Raw genomic sequence first — 18,570 nt, forward strand, 5'->3', positions numbered from 1 at the left:
TCCGTACTGTAAGAGGAAAACGCCGAGGTCCAATGACACCGCAAGGTTTAAGGCAAATTTACGGTAAAAGACGTGTAAAACAAATTTGCATATTTCACATTTGTTTAACATTATTGCATACAGCGCCATTCTCCGCTGGTGGTAAATTTTTGAACTTTTTTTTCGTTCTGCGGGAACTAAAATCCCATGACCTCTTATAGACATTTACCAAGTTTGATGACATTTGGTCGGGTAGTTTTATTTTTATAGCCATTTCAAAATGGAACTTTAATTATAAAGACCCTGTATATTGTATTTCTAAATTTATTGTTAGAACATGATAAGTTTGAATTAACTTTCAAATAACAACGATGGTTCTTTTTCGCAGAAGTTGTAGCTGTAGTTAATTTTTTACGTCGCACTAGAGCTGCACAATGGGCTATTGGCGACGGTCTGGGAAACATCCCTGAGGATGATCCGAAGACAAGCCATCACAATTTTGATCCTCTGCAGAGGGGATGGCACCCCTTCTTCGGTAGCCCAACGACCTGCACGCGAAGTCGAGCACTTTACGGTAGAACAGTTTAACGAGGACCAATACCGCACACCCTCGGTCCCTACGCAGACTGATCCAAGAGGTCACCCACCCGCACACTGTCCGCAGCCAGTGATGCTTGACTTCGGTGATCTGCTGGGAACCGTGTCGTAACGATCAGTCCACTGCGGACTCTTTTTCGCAGAAAGATCTTCATTTAATGTCTGTTATTGTTTAGATATAGGGAAATAGGCAAAAAAATAAAATTAACATCAAGGGGTCCAAGTTTTGTAACGCTTCCCTGACCAAACTATTGGGACGCTATTTCCCAGATTGGCTACCCCCTATATTTCGGGTATTCGAAATCCGAATCCGTCGATAAAAAGGTATATTTATTTATTTAAAGTAAGTGCATTCTTGCATCTGATTTCGTAAAGATCCCATCATTAGATTTGAAGTTATTTTGGGTGGTTCGTTTTTTATTTGGCGATTTATACATAATAATACAAGTGATACTATTTGTGTGCGTTATATGATGCTAAATTATTGTTAATTGATATGATTATTAAATAATACGAGTGATAAATGATGAATTATTCTTCATTTTGAAGAAAAAAATTTCATGTAGTTAAATTCTTTTTCAGTAATATATTTTAAAATTTTGGTAAAAATTAGTAATACATTTTAAAAATTTTAGTAATATATTTTAAAACCACTTTCAACGTTTTCTGATATCTGCATTGATTAAACCATTTCTTTTCAGGTTCCCAAGTATACCATGGCCAAAATATTCAAAGAGAACGCATCGATACAAAGCTTTTGAGCAAAAAACAAATACTTTTAAAGTTGGACCACATTTAGAAAGTTGTAATTTCTTCAGAAAATCATTCGGCTTTTAGGTATTGCCAATTAAACTGATGGACCACGCGAGATTTTTTATGACGCAGCAAAGTTAACTGTTAACCGACCTTACAAGCGAAACATAAATATCATCCCTCAACTTGTTTAAAATCAAAACAATATAACAAAAGTAGAACTCGTTACATTATGGAAATGGTTGAACCTCTTTCTAACCAAGTTTGAAGCTATTAGAAAACTTCGCAGTTTTCCGTATCGAGCAAGTTCACGTACACATATTTTGTAGTAACTGCGCATGCACAGATAAAGTGCGCCGAATTAACATTAAAAAATTAATAAAATAGTTAACGAACATGTAAAGTTACTTCCTAACTTGCGCACGCGATTATACATTAAGCTTCAAAATCTCTTGAAAATCACGACCGTCCATCACGTCTTAGCCTAGCCAATGCAAAATTTTTAAAAAATTAGTACTTCAATCTATCTCTTCTCTTATCTACATTATATGGTCAATAAAAATTTTTTAAAGTACCCGTTGATATGATTGTTCAAATTGATAATTTAGTGAACTGGGATAAATTAACGCTCTATTAAGTGAATTGGTGTTTTTCAACTATTCTTTTATTCAATTTATAAAATTGCGAAGTGTTATTAATCGCATGGAACAGATTTGAGATGTAAATGTGAACTTATTTGAAATAATGCATTTTTGAATAAAATTTTCCTTAACAAAATTATGGTTTTAATTCTGTATTTAGTTAAATGCAATTTAAAGTTTATGCTGGGAACGATTAACTGAGTGAAAACAGTAACAAAATTCTAAAATCACAAGAATGTGGTAGAAATTAAGTTTTAAAACGGACATAATTTGAAATATTTTTTCGTATGTTTGTGATGAGAATAAGTTTAAATATTTTATAAATTTCTTCACCTAAATAAATCTAACGTTAAATTCCAAATTGAAAAAGAATCATAGAATTTTTAAGACATTACTAAAATTTCACAGTTTAAAAAGATTAATTATCATTTATTCTTATTTAGACAACAATTCCTAACAAAATTAACGGCAACACTTCATTAATTGTTATAGTTCCTCCCTTTAATAATAATTCAGTAATTGATAAAGAAAATGAAAATTGTTTCTTCTGAAAGAAAATGAAATGGGTAGATTAGATAAGATACACATTACAAAGCTAAAGATAAACTAGATATATCTATAGAAATTGTATGGATAAAACTTGTTTTTAAAAAAAAGATTGAGTGAGACAATGTTAAAAATCTTTCTAAAACACCATTGAAATAGATTCCTGCTAATTGTATCAAAATAACGATTGAACACTTGTAGTTCAAAAATTTATAAACCTTATAAAAAAATATAATATGTTCTGCTCTTTCGATTTGACATAAATTGTCCTTTAAGAAGCATTTCCTTTTATTGAAATATAAATGTTTATAATTATAAATAAAACAATACAAAAAATTATAATTTACACATTTATTTTATTGAACAAAGTTTTATAAATATCACAAGTTTTTAAAAAATATTGTAAATAAAAAACAAAGATTCTTTCCAAAAATAAAGCACAGTATGAAAAATAGTAACAATATACAATTACTGAATTAGCAACGCTCATAAATATGTATTTTGAAATATATAATACAATTCTTCTCCATTTAAAAAAATGTGTTACAGGATAAAGAACAAAAAAATGTATTGCACATAAAATAAGAAAAATCTATAGCAGCAGCTAATCAAACAATTAAAACATTGAGTTAATCCTAACATAAGTATACATCAATAATTACAAACGAAAACAATGATTTCTAAACAGATTGTTGAATAACAAAAAAAATACAATAAAAAAATGAATATGTTCCGTATTATGCAATTAAAAGTAACTTATACTGACTTTAGGGTACCTTATACTGACTTTGTACATTATCTAGAATGTACATAAAATAACAATAACTTTAAAATACAGTTACATATAACTTTAAAATACATATGAAAATATACAAATTAAAAAGGAAATCAAATATAACATAATTTTAATAGCCAAACAAAAATTTGTTCTTTGTCAATTTCTGCAATTTAAGTAAACTTATTTAGAAAACAACATTCAATAAGTAAGAAAAATACTATGCAACGTTATACTGACTTCAGGGTGTGCATTATTTATAATGTACATAAAATAATAAGGACTTTAAAATACAGAAATTTTAATTTAAAATAGTTAATATTAATTTTATCAGTTACGGCAGAGTTTTGACAATCTGAACAAAAATTAAATGTTCATCGTCATTTGCTGCATACTAATACAGTAATTGTCAAATAATCATTTTATGAAAAATTACATTTGAAAATATATAAATTAAAAAAGAAATCAAATATAACATAATTTTAATAGTCAAACAAAAATTTGCTCATTGTCACTTTCTGCAAAAACTTTAAGCATAGACAAGTACGCAAAACACTAAAATATTGTATTTTAAAAAAACAACATTAAAACAAAATCAAGTAAAAAAAAATATTTCCAATGGTGAATTCCTGCATACTCAAAACAGGAATGGTCAATTTATCACATTATAAAATATTACATTTAAAGATGTATTCTCTAAATGAAAAAACAAATAAAAAAACAAGATAATTTTAATAAAAGCTCATTCTGTGTCATTTACTGAATCAATTAGATTTTAGCACACTAATTTACATAACTGTTAAAAGCAGACTAGTATACAAAATATATAAATATCACATTTTGAAGAAAATAGAGACATCACAATTTTTTTAATTCAACAGATTAAACAGATTCATTTCAACAGATCAAAATAGGTACAATTTTTTTTTCATTCTCTTTTTGATTTGTGACTTTTTTTCTTCAAATGAACACTCTTACGCTTTTTGTGACATGATTTTTTAATTTTATAAGCATTTTCTTTATCAGAACTTGAACATTCTTCATCTGGAGAAGATTTGATACAAGAAACTCTTTTGCTGACATAGCATCCATTTTCTTCCAATTTTATTCTTTTGTCACTATGTTCCTGGAAAACACTTCTTCTTTCAGACGCCTTCATGACAATATCTTCCGGCTCATAATCTGGTTCAAAATTGTCGAGAGACATTTTTGTATCAATAGGCTTAGAGAATATGCTGGAGCATTGTGCTTCAAAACGAGGCTTTTTCTGATACAAAGACTTATTTTGTTCAATATGCACTTCCTTTTCACCTATGTGCTTCTTACGGAACATCTCTTCTTTCTGAACAATGTCTCCTTTATCAGAACCAACAACCTGGGGAGGATAAGAGAACTTTCCAGAATCAGAAGAAAAACAAGGGAGATTTCTGGAATACGAAACCCTCCTGTGAGAAGATCTACAGTGTTCTTTGGGAGAAGACGATCTCCTTCCAAGATGACACCTGGTTCGCTTGGTTGACTTCTTCCTAGATTGAGACTCTTTGTCGGTAGAAGATCGAGAATCAGAATTAGAAGATTTCCAGCATCTTCTGGAAGAAGAGGATCTCTTTCGTGGACGAGACTTGGAAGATCTTGATCGTTTGGCTGATCTCCGACTAGATCGGTGTTCTGTGCTGGTGGAAGAGTGATAATCGGAATGTGAATGTATTTTTGATATTCCAGGGAGAATTGTAGGATAATCTGGCGATTTTTCACTAGTTGAGTCAGACAAAGATTTAGAAGAAGATGACAACACGTGTTCATAACTAGGATGACCAGAGCTTCTACTTTTATTGCAAGGTAATTCCTCTCCATAATGGTTTCTGTCATATTTTTTACGATTCAAAGTTTCCAAATCATAATTGATACTCCTAAAACACATAAAGAGAAAAAAATTATAAGTTTAAAATAACAAACTTCTTTGCTTGTAAAAAAAAGAAACAGATACACAGTCTTTACACAAAAACTACAATAGTTAAAAATAAAAGTCTCAGTGGCCCTCACTTTGAACTTTTATAGACATAAGATGTTACGAATTTTCAAGAACAACTAAGAAATGATACACGTGATTGTTCGGTTTATGAAAGCTCTATTTATTGGCTTTGATTTTAAATAATAAATATGGTAAGCTTTATTAATGCATCAATATTAACAAAAATGTAATTAATGAATTATGACTCTGTGGTCCGAGAACACCAAAAGGAAAAAAAAACATACATTATGCATTTATTAATAATAAATGAAGTAACGCAATTCTTTGATTTTAAACTGATGATTTTACTCAGCCTAACTAATGTAAGTGCTTAGTTTTCATGTAAAAGATAATTAAAATATGGATAAATGGGGATAAAACAATATTGATGTAGTAGATAACTTTTGACATCTAATGATGAGTTACTGAGTAGTAAAAAGTAAAAAATGTAAACTGAAATAAAATCCATGCTTGTTGTACAGACTTTATTTCCTGCAAGTTAGGTAATCATTTTATTTCACAAAAAAAAAATATTTAAATCCCCAATTCAATCATTAAATTAATACCTAATTTAGCAATTTTGTTCTAAACATGTCTAATTGATAGGGAATATATTTCATGTTTTAATTTCAATTACTAAATTTAAACTAGTTACTAAAAATTCCCGGGAAAATAAGTCATCACAAGCTGGTAAGAACAAGTTAATTGTATTGATAAGAACGTTTATAAAATCCACAATCACACTAGATTTCATAACTAATCTATACACCTCAAATGGTTTTAATAAAAAAGATATAAAATATCGTATTTGAAATTATAACCTTACTCATACAATGTTACTCAATTAAAATTCCTTAACAAACCCTCGAATTGTGGATGAGCCAAAAGAGTTACAGTATTTTAACAAACAGGTTAATATTTTCAATCAATCAGTCTTCTAATTCTTGTTTATTAACAAGGCGTGTTAACAAGAGCAATTACAAATAAAAAAAAGCATGAATGATATTTTTGAAAAATTATGAAAAGAAATAAAGAACATATTAAATAAAGTTACCTTTCATTCATGTTAAAAGCGACTGCAGAATCATGCACTTCATAACGACAACCCAAGTAAGTCGGAATTTGGCAAGGCAAAGGTTCTACTCCTGGTGGCAATGGTTCTGCTTCAAGATATGAAATGTCATCAGATGTATCTGGGGAAAAAAATAAATAAAAATATAATAGAAATCAAAAGTTAAAAAATGCAAGCAACAGGTAAACAATCAGTAACATCCTGAAAAATTAATTTCTGGAGAAAATAAATATAAAAATTTGAATTGGATCACACGTGAAACATCGTAAAAGAATCAATATGCCTTACAATGTTTGTAACAAAAACCTGAAAACGTATTAAAAACAATGCTAAATAGAAAGTCAAGTAAAATCTACTTTTTTTTAATTAATAAAACTAATACTTTTTAATAACTAAATAGCTTTAGAGTTTACATAAAAACAAATCAAAACACTAAAATTAACACTGAGGTATAAAATAAATACTGTTACGAGTTACGTATTACATTTAATCTAAATATTTGAAAGTTTTTTTTAGAAATCAGGAACTTACCACAATAAGAATAATCATCAAAATAGGAATCTCGAGTTGGCCTCTGAAGAAAAAGAAAGAAAATAAGTTATTAGAATACTTTACACACCTAAAGATGCAGAAAAATATTTAAATTCTTCAAACAAATTAGTTAAATTAATTATACCAAACATCATAAGCAAGGATATATCAAATGCATCAAAAACTTTACTTAGAAATAGTAATCAAAGCCTCACAATTTTTCTTAAAGAATCCATATTAAAACTTATTTTAATTATTTACAGTTATTGCTAAAAATTTTAATAAAATCAAATATCAGAATCTTACAACAAAAAAACTTAAGTAAAATAAAAAAAAAGCAACTTCTTAAAAAAATAGCTTGACATTCAAAATAAAAAATACTTAATTCAGGCACCTAAAACAGCACGACATTCATGCAAAAATTTTAGAATTCATGTTAATAATTGAACATTTAAGAAAAGAACTATTGAAAAGATTTCTCGAAGTATTATTTGAAATGGCGAAAAAGAAAATTCAAATATAGTTTAAAATACTCATAGAAAGATCCTTATTCCTATACTAGAATTTTTTGTGAAATTACCGATAGTAAATATTAAGGGCAAAAAACGAACTCAACAACACTGCTCATAAGAGCTTAAAACTCAAGAGTAAAGTAAATATGCATTAGTTGAAAATATTGAAACATTTAAAATTGAATTTTTAAGTACATTAATGAAAATAATATTCTCTTACTTGTCCATATGTACATCTTGAAGTAATAATAGTCTCAATCTTCCTGCCAGATTGTATCCCATCACAAGAAGATTCATCTGCTATTGAATTTCCAAACTCTTGACAGCTAAAAAAAAGAAGAAAAAAATTAAAACATCAATAAAAAGAATGAAAAGGAAAAACTAACATAAAAACATTAAAAAAAGTCTAAGAAATTTTCTAAAGTACTAGAATAAGCAACTTTTTATTTCCAATGGTTTCACAAAAACAGTTTATCTAACTACCGTAAGCTAAGCACATCAAGGTGGAAAGTAAATTTTACCATTTAAAAATATTTCAAATATCTGAAATTTACGTTTTGTTAACCCTCTGGAGATAGGACACATGTGTCTATTTTATATATTCTTTCTAGTGCTTTTGGCATTTTTTATTTGGCATTATTATATTTGCACTAAAAAAAGCATATAAAGCATAAAGGAAGTAGTTAAAAAAAATTAATTCATATTTAAAAACTTATTCATAATTTATTTTGTAAATCAAAGAAATTTTAGTAATTTAACAACTGATTTTCTTAGACCTAAAGAAATACAAATTGAAAAAAGTTTTGTTTGGAAGTGAGCTGTGTTTAGAAGATTTACCGTTAACACAGAAAAAGGCACCAGCCTTTTATTCAGTAATTCATAAACATAAACTATTAAAATGATAAATAGAATATTTTTCACTCATTTTGATCTAAAATAATAAAAATTTTAAAAAAAGTTGTAAAAATCTTTAATAAAAATTCTGTGACAAAGCATTAAATTTTAAAAAATGAAAATAAACCCAATTATTAGTACATTCATAATTAGCAAAAGAAATCATTATGCTTACCTATTATCTAACTTTAAAGCTGTTGTAGGATCCTTTTTTATGGAATCTTTAACATCCAGTGGCTTTTTCTCAGTTTCAAGCGTCTTTTCTATTGCTTTAAAAAATTCAACAGTAGTTCTAAATTCAGGCAATTTAGATTTCGAACTTAGTTCAGAAAACACTTGATTTGAAGACTTAAAATTTTGCACAGCCTTTCGTAAATACAGACATGGAATTAGATTATCCGAATTAGTAACCGCAAAATCATGACAAACTGGGCACTCTGAATTGGAAAATGCTAGATAACCACCTGTAACAAACATTCATTTAAAGTCAGTTTATTACACAAATATAAAACAAGTATTCTGAAATCTAATGAACTAACATTAATGTTTCAGTCATGTTATAACAGTTCAAATCATCTAACCTGTGTAAATGGTTTTCATATGAGTTGACCATAAAATGTAAGTAAATAAGTAAAACGAAATCCCATATGACTTTTAAATACATCAAATATGGCATTTCAGATAATTTTAATATAATTAAAGAAAGATTACATCATTAATATAAATGGGCAACAAGCTCTAAAAGTTTTGTAATTTTAAACTTTTGCAAGAAATACAATTTCCCACCAAACAGAAATTCTATTATATATCATACAAAACACTTGCTACAGTTTTATCTCGTTATTAATTTTTATAACACAATTAAATTAAATCAAAATAAATAATTTTATTACGTAGTAAAATTCTTAATCTGAAGAATGTGAGTTTTTGAAACTTTACAAAACAGAACATTTTAAGTATAATTATTAACCAGTTAAATGCAACAGTATTTAATTATAATTATGATTTCAACACATCTCTTTATGATATTATGATTATGTTAAATTTCTGAAAAGAAAATAACAAATATTTATAAAAAGCTTTGCTTAGTAAAAAATATTATAAGTAAAAATTTTATGTGTACAAAACTTTGAAGAGAATATGCAATTTTAAAAAAAAGTGGGGTTTACACCAGAATATTAAAACTTAAAAAACTGGATATGCCTGAAGCAAAGAAATGCTTACTCAGAAAAAGTATATATAGGAGCTTGGCTTAAGAACAAGATCAATGGTTACCAGCAATTAAATTAAGTAAAAGTAATTAAGTCAAGTACATATTTATAATTGAGTATATATTTTAGTTTCAAAAACATGGGGGGGGGGAATTAAACAAAGCAAAAACTTCATTATAAGCTCCTAAAAGCTAAACTAACACTTTTCATTATTTTTACCATTAATTTACCATATTCTAAGCTTAAAAGGAATAGGGATAAAATGCTCAAAAAAGTAAATATAACATCAAGGGAATTGTAATTAAATTCCAAAGAATAAAAAGATGAGAAGCCTAACCAACCAATATAAAAGAAATCCTTAAATAGAGAAATCTTTTTTCGATACTTAATTCCATTAAATAATTAACAATTACAACAAATTAGGATTCAGCACAAAATTTCAATACATACAGCGAAAGCATTTCGAAAATAAATGCTTGCTTTTAAAAAAAAACTTTTTTTGTAAAAACTTACACTCATAACAAAAACTATTTGCACAGCAAGGAGCTAAAACTGCATCTTGCAGAAGAGAGTTGCAAGCAATACACAATAATTCCTCGGGAACATCATCAGTAATTTTGGGAACCACATTATCTTCCAGCATCTTCTTCTTGTCAATACAATATTCGCTAAAAAAATTAATCAAATATTTAAATAAAAAAATTGGTGAAACAAAAACTTTAACAAATATATTTTTAAAAACATAAATGAAAGAATTATTGTTTAATATCATTTAAAGCCGTAAGTTTCTAAGTGTGAAACAAAAAAAAGTTAACCTATATTAAAAAATAAAAGAGAATAGCATATTATTGATCCTAAACTTTATTTCCTTAGCATTACTCCCCATGCTACATTTTACTTTTTTTTTACTGAACATACTCTATAGCAAAAATAACATACTTTCAAGCATAATTTAAAAATTACCCTAAATTATAAACTAATTAAAAAAACTAATAATATTTTGAGCAATTTAGTACATAATTACATAAAGTTAAACAAAAAAAATAAATAAAAACCAGCATTACTTACCTATTTCTCTTCAACGCACTCGCGACAGGAACACGTGTAATACGAATTGCGGTATTTTTTGGTATAGCTGCATTATCATCGTCGTAAACTGGCATCAGCAAATGAAAATGAATAAAATTTAATTAATATATTACAAAGTTTAGTAACATAAAAACTAAAAGAAATTTAAGAAATGAAACATAGGTAGGTTTGAGAACAAAATTTTAAAAGTAAACATAAAGAAAAATTGGCAATAAATTAAATTATAACTCCAATGAAGCAAAGAGAATAAATCACAACCAAAATAAAAAATGAAATAATTCAAAACAGAAAAACCTTATCTAATTAAACCAAAAAAATTTAATATTGAAAAAATAAATTAATACAAACAAAAGATTTATTCGCAATGAATGATTTTAAAACTCAACAGTGTGCAAGTTTTTAAAAGAAATCAAATCAAGCCACAACATAGAGCCTAATGACATTTTATTAGATCATAAATTTTAGCATAAAATATCATTACAACTACATAATGTAAAATGTACAATCTAGCTATGTACAGTTACATTTTTTGTAATTTTTTTGTAATAAAAATATATTATACATAACATACTTTTGAAAGTCAAATAAAACATAAATTTCAAAAATATTAAATACATATATTTAACATCAAATATATATAAACACATACTATTCTTAGTAACACAAATTTATCCTGAAAGATTTGATTTTCCATTTCGCATAAAAGAACATTTTTGACAATAAGCGAATTGCATTGTGCAAAAAGGGAATCAGTCTCTTTAACCGCTTTAACTATTGGATTGAAAAACTAATAAAAACATTAAAGCATTAGACTAGATAATAAACCAGAAGCATTATTATTTTTAGACTTTTTGCACTGATATTAAAAACAGAAATAAATGTTTTCCCTTATTTCGCTTTTGTGAAAATTAGTTAGCAAGACTAATGCCCTTTCAGCATATGATTGAGCACAAAAAACACTACTTTTCAGGAACATAAATGAATAATTCTCATTACAGTTTACTTGATGTGATAAAAAAAAAGTTTGGATATGATTCAACTTTAATCAATTGGTTTTTGGTGCATTCAGTGAATTTTGGACTTAAATCAAGCCTAGAAATACTATAAAGATAAAAATCACAGACAACAACTACTTTCAAAATTGTACATGAGTACTTTTACTGTGATAATAAAGTAACTATAAATGATGTGTTAATACTAATTCATCCATCTTTAATTAGCAAATACTAAACAAAATGTAAAAAAAAGAAAGAAAAAAATTTTCCTTTTAAACTTAAAGCTTGTTATTGAAGAAAAGCTATTTCTAAACAGAATAAATTAATGATTTTTATTAACTTTACTACTAAGAAAACAGGTGTCATTATTGTACATTTTATACTTTTAAATTAAAAACCATTATATTAATGTGTAAAACCTTTGCCTTGGGGGAATTTTTTAACACTTCATTTTAGAAATTTGAATAAATCTCTGAATTTCCGTAATTGGACTAATTAAATATTCAAAAAAATGTGGATCTGGATATATGTGCAAAATAGTGGGAGACAATTAAAAAAAAATTTTCCAATTCCTTTGCAATCACTTATACAATTTATTATTTTTTTCTTATATACTATACAATATTGCAAAGCACATACAACACAGTAAGTACTGCATATTGCACAATTTTACACAGTGTGAGACGAAAAAGACATATACACTGAGATATACTCTGCAATAAGATACAAGACAGAAACTTAATTTTTTACATTATTAATTATTATTATTTAGATAAATACCACATTAATGATTCCAAGTAACAAAAAAAAGTTCAAAGTGAAATCAAAATATGTCAAATAGAGTTTTTAGATAGTTCCGAAATAATCAACATTTCTGAACAGATTCTAACAATGTCCTTAAAGTAGTGAACTTCCTCTTTAAAAACAAATCCTCTTTAAAAACAAATTATTGAAACAGATTACAAAAAAGTGATATTAGAAAATAATATTAAACGCAATAACTTTTAGCGTCATGATATGCAGAATAATATTTGATAAATTTGTGACAGTATCCAGGGACCAATACAGGTGGATTTTATAAGAGTCTATAACTTTTAGCGTCATGATATGCAGAATAATATTTGATAAATTTGTGACAGTATCCAGGGACCAATACAGGTGGATTTTATAAGAGTCTTTTTTTTTTAATTATTCTATAAAAAATTTTATTTGAAAAATTGGCCTACAAATATATTATTTAGTACACTATTTAAAAACAATAATATTATGTGATATAAATAATTAGAAATAATACAAATCAATTATTTCAATAATTTATATTTAAAATAGCATAAAAATTATATTTTTGAAAGAACAATATCACAGAAAACAATACAAGTGATGTTTTTCATTGCTATATTTTAATGGAAGAATATGCTAAAACATGTATATTATAAAATTATGTTAATTTAATACATTTGTGAATTCTAGCTATGGTTTCTTGTCCTATATTATCATAATTGCAAAGTTTTTATTCCTTTTTAGAAAAAATAAACTCATAATTACTTATAAACATAACCAAGCACAAGTTTAATATTAACGAATAACACAAAAATGAAAAAGTCCATGATCCTTACCTTCCTTTGTTTGAACATTTGTTATTCGAAGTGAACAGCCTAAACTTATGTCCAGATTTCTGTACTGCAAAACTGCTCTCTTTATGAGTCCAACAGATGTGAGAAGACCTTTAAACTCCACAATGTTGCGATTTCCTAGGCTTTCAATTTGGCAAGCAGACATTATGGATCATCAAGTTCTTGACAGTCTTTATTCAAGCAACAGCTCAAACAGCAACAGTACAGATTGTAGATCAATAAGACTCAAATTTCTTTCCTCTTTCAGAGTAATGTCTAGAAAGTATAATACAATAATAAATTTTTATTTTATTTTACAATTATAAGCCTTGAATGCTAGATACAGTTAAAGGAATTTAAAGAGTGCCCTAAGAGGCCTTCACGTCCCAATGTCCCTGTCATCAAAAAATATATTAAAGTAACGCAAATTCAATTCTCGTTCAATGGAAAAAATCAGACAAAAGAAGCTATTTAATTAAAACTTTTCAACATTGGCTTTTAGAGTTTTTCTTATCAATCTCAAATAAGGCTTTCTTTTTAAACCTCAAGTCCAAAATAATACTCCGTTTGTTTTAATTCAAAGTAAGGATATAAAAAAATATTTATGCAAAAATGTCAAAATATTATAAAAAATTCAAAATATATGTAATGAAAGTGCTTCGATTACTTTTTCTTCATTCAAAACAAAGGACACAATAAAATAACAAGTTAAATATTAAAATCTTTGTTAAATAGCATATTCTGTGAAATTAAGATGGTGAAACTCAATGGTGAAAGCTGATGCAAAAACCCACACTTTTTACCATCCTGTCTGGAACCAAAGAATTTTTCTAGAAAAGTACATGTTCATTTGAAAAAATTTTAAAAAAAATCCATTAACCATTAATTTTCATTTACTTCTTGAAATACTAACATAAATGAGATCATTGCGCTTAAATGAGAATTGGAGCTTTTCCGGCGCATAAATTCGCTTAAATACAAATTCAAGTGTCTTCGAGAAATACCGTGGTGTATCTTGTCTAAAGAAAATTAACTCACACAGTCAAGAATTACACAGTATAAATATGATAATATTTGTGGTTATTACGCAGAAGCTATCTCTTTTTGATAATATCGGGTTTGACTAAAATGGTCAATGGGGGAAAAAAATATTCCTACCATTAAGTACCAAAAAAAAAAAAAAAATCCTGCTGATTAAATTCCAATTTATGATTGGAACTCTTGTCTTTGAAATATGATTTCTACAAGAAAAGCAGCTCCGTATTAGTTATTAAATACCAATAGAACCTTAAGAGCTTCAAACTAAGAAATTGGAAAATGAAGGCATGAGACAGACCAATAGTGAGTTCAATTGTTAGAGGTGATAATTAATAAATAATAATGCAAATTAATAAATAATGCTTAATAAAAATTTAAAGTAATATTTATAGATACAATAATCCTCTGGCTGACGTGCCTTGCTACTCAGAGCTGCCCAGTCTCTTAAGTCTTACATTTAAAATTTAAGAATAAAAATATATATATATATAAGCATAATTTTTTTAAGGAAATAGGTACAGTTATCACAACTGGAGAAAAATGTTTCATTTTCAAATCAATAGATATTAAACAATTCCAGTCATGTTGGGACATTGCAAGACTGAGCTCTACAAGTCCTGAACAAAATCATTTAAGGACATCAAAAACCTCAACCCTGACAAAAACAGAGTCAAAGGGAGATTATAAAAATGTTAATTCAAAACTAAAATAAAATTCTTAACTTACAGATATAGTAAAAAGACTTCCTTTTTTCTCTCAACAATTTTTAATTAAAAACGAAAAATTATAAAACAACACAAGTAACAATATAGATACTGAGAACTTCTAACATAATCATTGATCAACAATCAATCTCATAATCGAATCAAACATGATGTTTATACTCAATGGCAACATAAATTAAATGATATTTCAATAGGCAACAAAGTGGGAGGGTATTTTAATATAAATAGCTTTTTGTACCTCGTTTGCTAGGGTTAATTTTTCATTCAAGGAACTTTAAAATAGCTTAGAAAAGGAAATACAGCGCACAAAAGACGCAATTTATTTCGATTTCAGAAAAAACTATCAAATATATTCAAGTACACAAATGTGAAATAAATAATTTGTAGACAAAGTTCGAGGAACTTACAAGACAATCAATAATCGCATTCAATGAAAATAATGCTGTTTCTCTTTTAATAGTTTAAAACAGCCTGTATTTAGCCCTTCACTGACAAAAGAAAGAAAATAACACATTCTTGAAAAGTAGTCGGAGATTGCTTTTTTAAAAAAAAAAAAAATAGAGGTATGGAAATATAATTAAACAGTATATGCTACCCCATCCCCTTTCTCATTATCACAAACTGCATTGCTAGGAACAAAACTAATTACAAACATAAAACAGAAATACTACAGAAGAAAGCATGTTTTCCTATTTACGAAAGCTTTCACTTTCCTACTTCTGCCGTTTTTAAGTAAATTCATCACAACTCACTTTTTTGTGCTTTAGCCTAATCTTCCTTTAAGAGTGGTTTTTGGACGATCTACTTCTCCCGTCTTTTAACGCGTTTCTTAACGCGTTTGTTACTCGATTAACAAATTTTATCGCAAAAAAGATAAACCTAGTAAAAGTTTATCAAAGCAAAGCATTTTTGAAAAATTAACTTAATTTTTCCGAACTATATGATAAAAATGTTTTAATAAATCACTGAAGGAGCAGGTTTTTAATGCTAATAAAGCCCTCCATAAAATTACATAGAAAACGAGAAAATGAAAAGAGCTTCTGACAAAGTTAAACGCAGTTTATACTTATTAACGAAGATATTATTATTGTCTCTGTCCAGGAAATATATGGTTATTAAGTAGTTCTAGTTATACAGTTAAAATAAAACTAGTTATCTTAAATATCAATCAGTAATTTAATTAAATTGGAACTTTAATATTTGAAAAAGGTATATTGAAAAAAATATATTTAATGAGAAAAATAGGTCAGTAAATTGATTTTTTTCCGATAAAAACTTTACACTTTAAAAAAATGGCCGTCATGAAATTTGTTCAAATTGCTTAACCTCATATATATTAACCATTTTACACTTTAACTAAAAGAAATTAACAAATTCTTCCAAATTTCTACAAGGTTTAAAAAATAAATAATCAAAAAAAATAAGTAAATAATATAAAAATGAAAATCTTCAAAAATGAAAAAAAAAGTTTCGTCCATTAAAATTATCAAAATCTAAATTTTCTTTGTCAAGAAAATTCGTACTTATGTAATATTTTATGTAATTTTAATTAACTAAAAATTCATTTCTGAATCAATTTTTTTCTCTTTAATTATAATTGATTATATAAATAATTATATATATATGTAATTATATATTGATGTAAAGAATAGGGAGATTCTTAAATTCAAAATTATCTCGAGAAAACCTTCGTAATTCTTTAAAGAAATTTTTTTTTTAATACTATAATAAAAGTACAAATTTCCACTGACCTTGATAATAAATAAATATATATATATGAGATCTAACTGCATAGTTTATTCTCCTTAATTACGCACTTAAGAAAATTTAAAGAGTTATGCATTTAACGTTTCATTTATCAAATATATCACAAATTAATGCGCTGAAAACCGTTACATTAAAACAGTAAAGAGTTAAATACCAAAAAAAACATGTTTTTAAAATGCATTGTTGTCGTACTTAAAAACCATAACAATCATAAAAATAACATAAAACAATTAAATAAAATGTAAATTAAATGCACTCACTCCACAAATCTAAAAAATCTTCTAAAAACTTCACAATAAAAAGTCGAAGATCAAGACAGGAAACTCAGGAATATTTAAATCAAGAAACACAGGCTCTCACATAAAGTATCAGTAAACTGCACTCTCTGAAGCCAAAAACGAGAATGGTTCAGATTATTGAACACCAATGATTGGTCCAAGGGTTGCCGACGCACATGAACGAAGAGATATCAGTTCCAGAATTGTCCTTTATCGCCCCTGCCCTCTAGTGAAAGGAGAATTTGACTCACCTCCCCACATAAAAGTTTCGTGAAAACCATAACTATACAGAAATAAATAATAATTTTTCTTCCAGATTTATTGAGTAAAATTATTTTTTTTCTGTTATATTGCAATTGAAAATAAAAAATTATAATAAATTGTGCAATTTTAAGTATTCTTTTTTCAAGGGTTCCAAAAACTGACTTTGATCCAAACAGACTATAGTTTTTTAAATTTTTATCAAAATTATATAACTAACTTTTTATAACTTTTTTAGAAATAAATATTTAGAAATAAATATTTTTAAATAAAAAGATAAAATTCTTCTTCGTTGCATATTTTTATCAAAAATTTAAATAGATACATTTCTCCTTCTACTGGAACGATATTATACAGATATTTCCCATATTTTATACGAAATAAACAATAAAATAATAATTAACTCGCTTAAGGTTTGAGTAATCCATTACGTTCATTTTCTCTTTTTTTTTTATCTTCGCATGGGCCAAAAAATATTTTTTTTTACTCTTTCTCCTTTTTCAAAAAATAAATAAATAAATGCTACCTCATTTAAATTAAAATTATTTCAGAAAATAGATCAAAAATCATTTTTGGGGAAGCTTTTTATTGGGAAATACATCTGACGCCGATTAATGGTTTGAATAACTAATGATTTTTTACTCTAACAACATCTTGATTAATAAAAAAAAATAATAAATTTAATTTTAATATGTGCTAAACACTTTGAAAGTATTTATTCAAAAATTTTAAAACATAGGTCTTAAAAGTTTTAGAAAATTATATATATCTACAAAGATATATATAATTTTCGAAGCTTATATATATGCAAATATAATTTTTGAAAATGTTTCTACAAACCATATGTTCAAATATAATTTTTGAAATTGTTTCTGCAAACCATATGTTCAAATATTGTGCTACAAACTGAAATGTTTCTACCTAATAGAAGAAGAATTTAATGTTTAATTGTAATTTGCTTTTATTTTTGGAATAAAGTTAGAAAACGCATTATTATTTTGTGAAAAACGATATGAGAGTATTCAAGTAAGACAGCAGAAAATTCTCTTGCTTATTAAAGGCCTGTCATTTTCTCTCTCTCTCTGATTTTAATGGCAAATATAACTAATTTGAAAATTCGGCTGAAAGAAAAAACCTTTTGCTGACATTCAATAAGGTCTGATAATTATATTTTTATTCAATGCGAAAATCATCCAAAAATTTTTCTTTAATTCTCAAATTCTGATAGAATTAACTAAAATATGATAAATTAATTCTTTGCTTTTACTTGTCGCAGAACATT

The 18,570-nt window shown here is 26.7% G+C and overlaps 2 protein-coding genes across 4 annotated transcripts in view; one reads left to right on the top strand and one right to left on the bottom strand.

The window, feature by feature from the left end:
• The window catches only part of LOC147807304 (acetylcholinesterase-1-like), a 45,507-nt gene extending 43,401 nt beyond the window's left edge, over positions 1-2,106 (top strand). The window contains exon 5 of the mRNA XM_087168875.1: positions 1,278-2,106. Coding sequence (XP_087025001.1) covers positions 1,278-1,413 — 136 coding nt within the window. The 3' untranslated portion in view covers positions 1,414-2,106. The remainder of the gene's footprint in view (positions 1-1,277) is intronic.
• A 1,431-nt stretch (positions 2,107-3,537) lies between these two features.
• On the bottom strand, positions 3,538-17,262 carry LOC107453727 (uncharacterized). 3 transcript variants are annotated; one of them, XM_087168252.1, is made up of 9 exons: positions 17,010-17,262; positions 13,223-13,495; positions 10,591-10,678; positions 10,036-10,190; positions 8,487-8,775; positions 7,638-7,743; positions 6,906-6,948; positions 6,357-6,495; positions 3,538-5,201 (listed from the first exon to the last, which is right to left on the bottom strand). In XM_087168252.1, exons 2-9 carry the CDS (start codon positions 13,383-13,385, stop codon positions 4,220-4,222), a joined length of 1,965 nt encoding a protein of 654 aa, XP_087024378.1. In that variant the 5' UTR covers positions 13,386-13,495; positions 17,010-17,262; the 3' UTR covers positions 3,538-4,219. The 3 variants fall into 3 exon arrangements, with proteins under 3 accessions (XP_087024378.1, XP_087024379.1, XP_087024377.1); XM_087168253.1 differs by lacking the exon at positions 17,010-17,262 and adding an exon at positions 15,735-15,845; XM_087168251.1 differs by lacking the exon at positions 17,010-17,262 and adding an exon at positions 15,390-15,724.
• Positions 17,263-18,570: the final 1,308 nt, after the last annotated feature.

Source organism: Parasteatoda tepidariorum, chromosome 7, assembly GCF_982258835.1.
Source record: "Parasteatoda tepidariorum strain Cologne lab strain chromosome 7, Ptep-v5.0, whole genome shotgun sequence".
Classification (NCBI taxonomy): Eukaryota; Metazoa; Arthropoda; class Arachnida; order Araneae; family Theridiidae; genus Parasteatoda; species Parasteatoda tepidariorum.

Bases quoted from the DNA above. Each gene is read 5' to 3' on its own strand.
- LOC107453727 (XM_087168252.1), bottom strand. From the start codon at position 13,385: ATGTCTGCTTGCCAAATTGAAAGCCTAGGAAATCGCAACATTGTGGAG. The intron at 8,776-10,035 runs GTAAGTTTTTAC...TGTTTGTTACAG, and splicing joins AAATAGTTTTTGTTATGAGT to GTGGTTATCTAGCATTTTCC. The intron at 6,496-6,905 runs GTAAGTTCCTGA...TTTTTTCCCCAG, and splicing joins TGATGATTATTCTTATTGTG to ATACATCTGATGACATTTCA.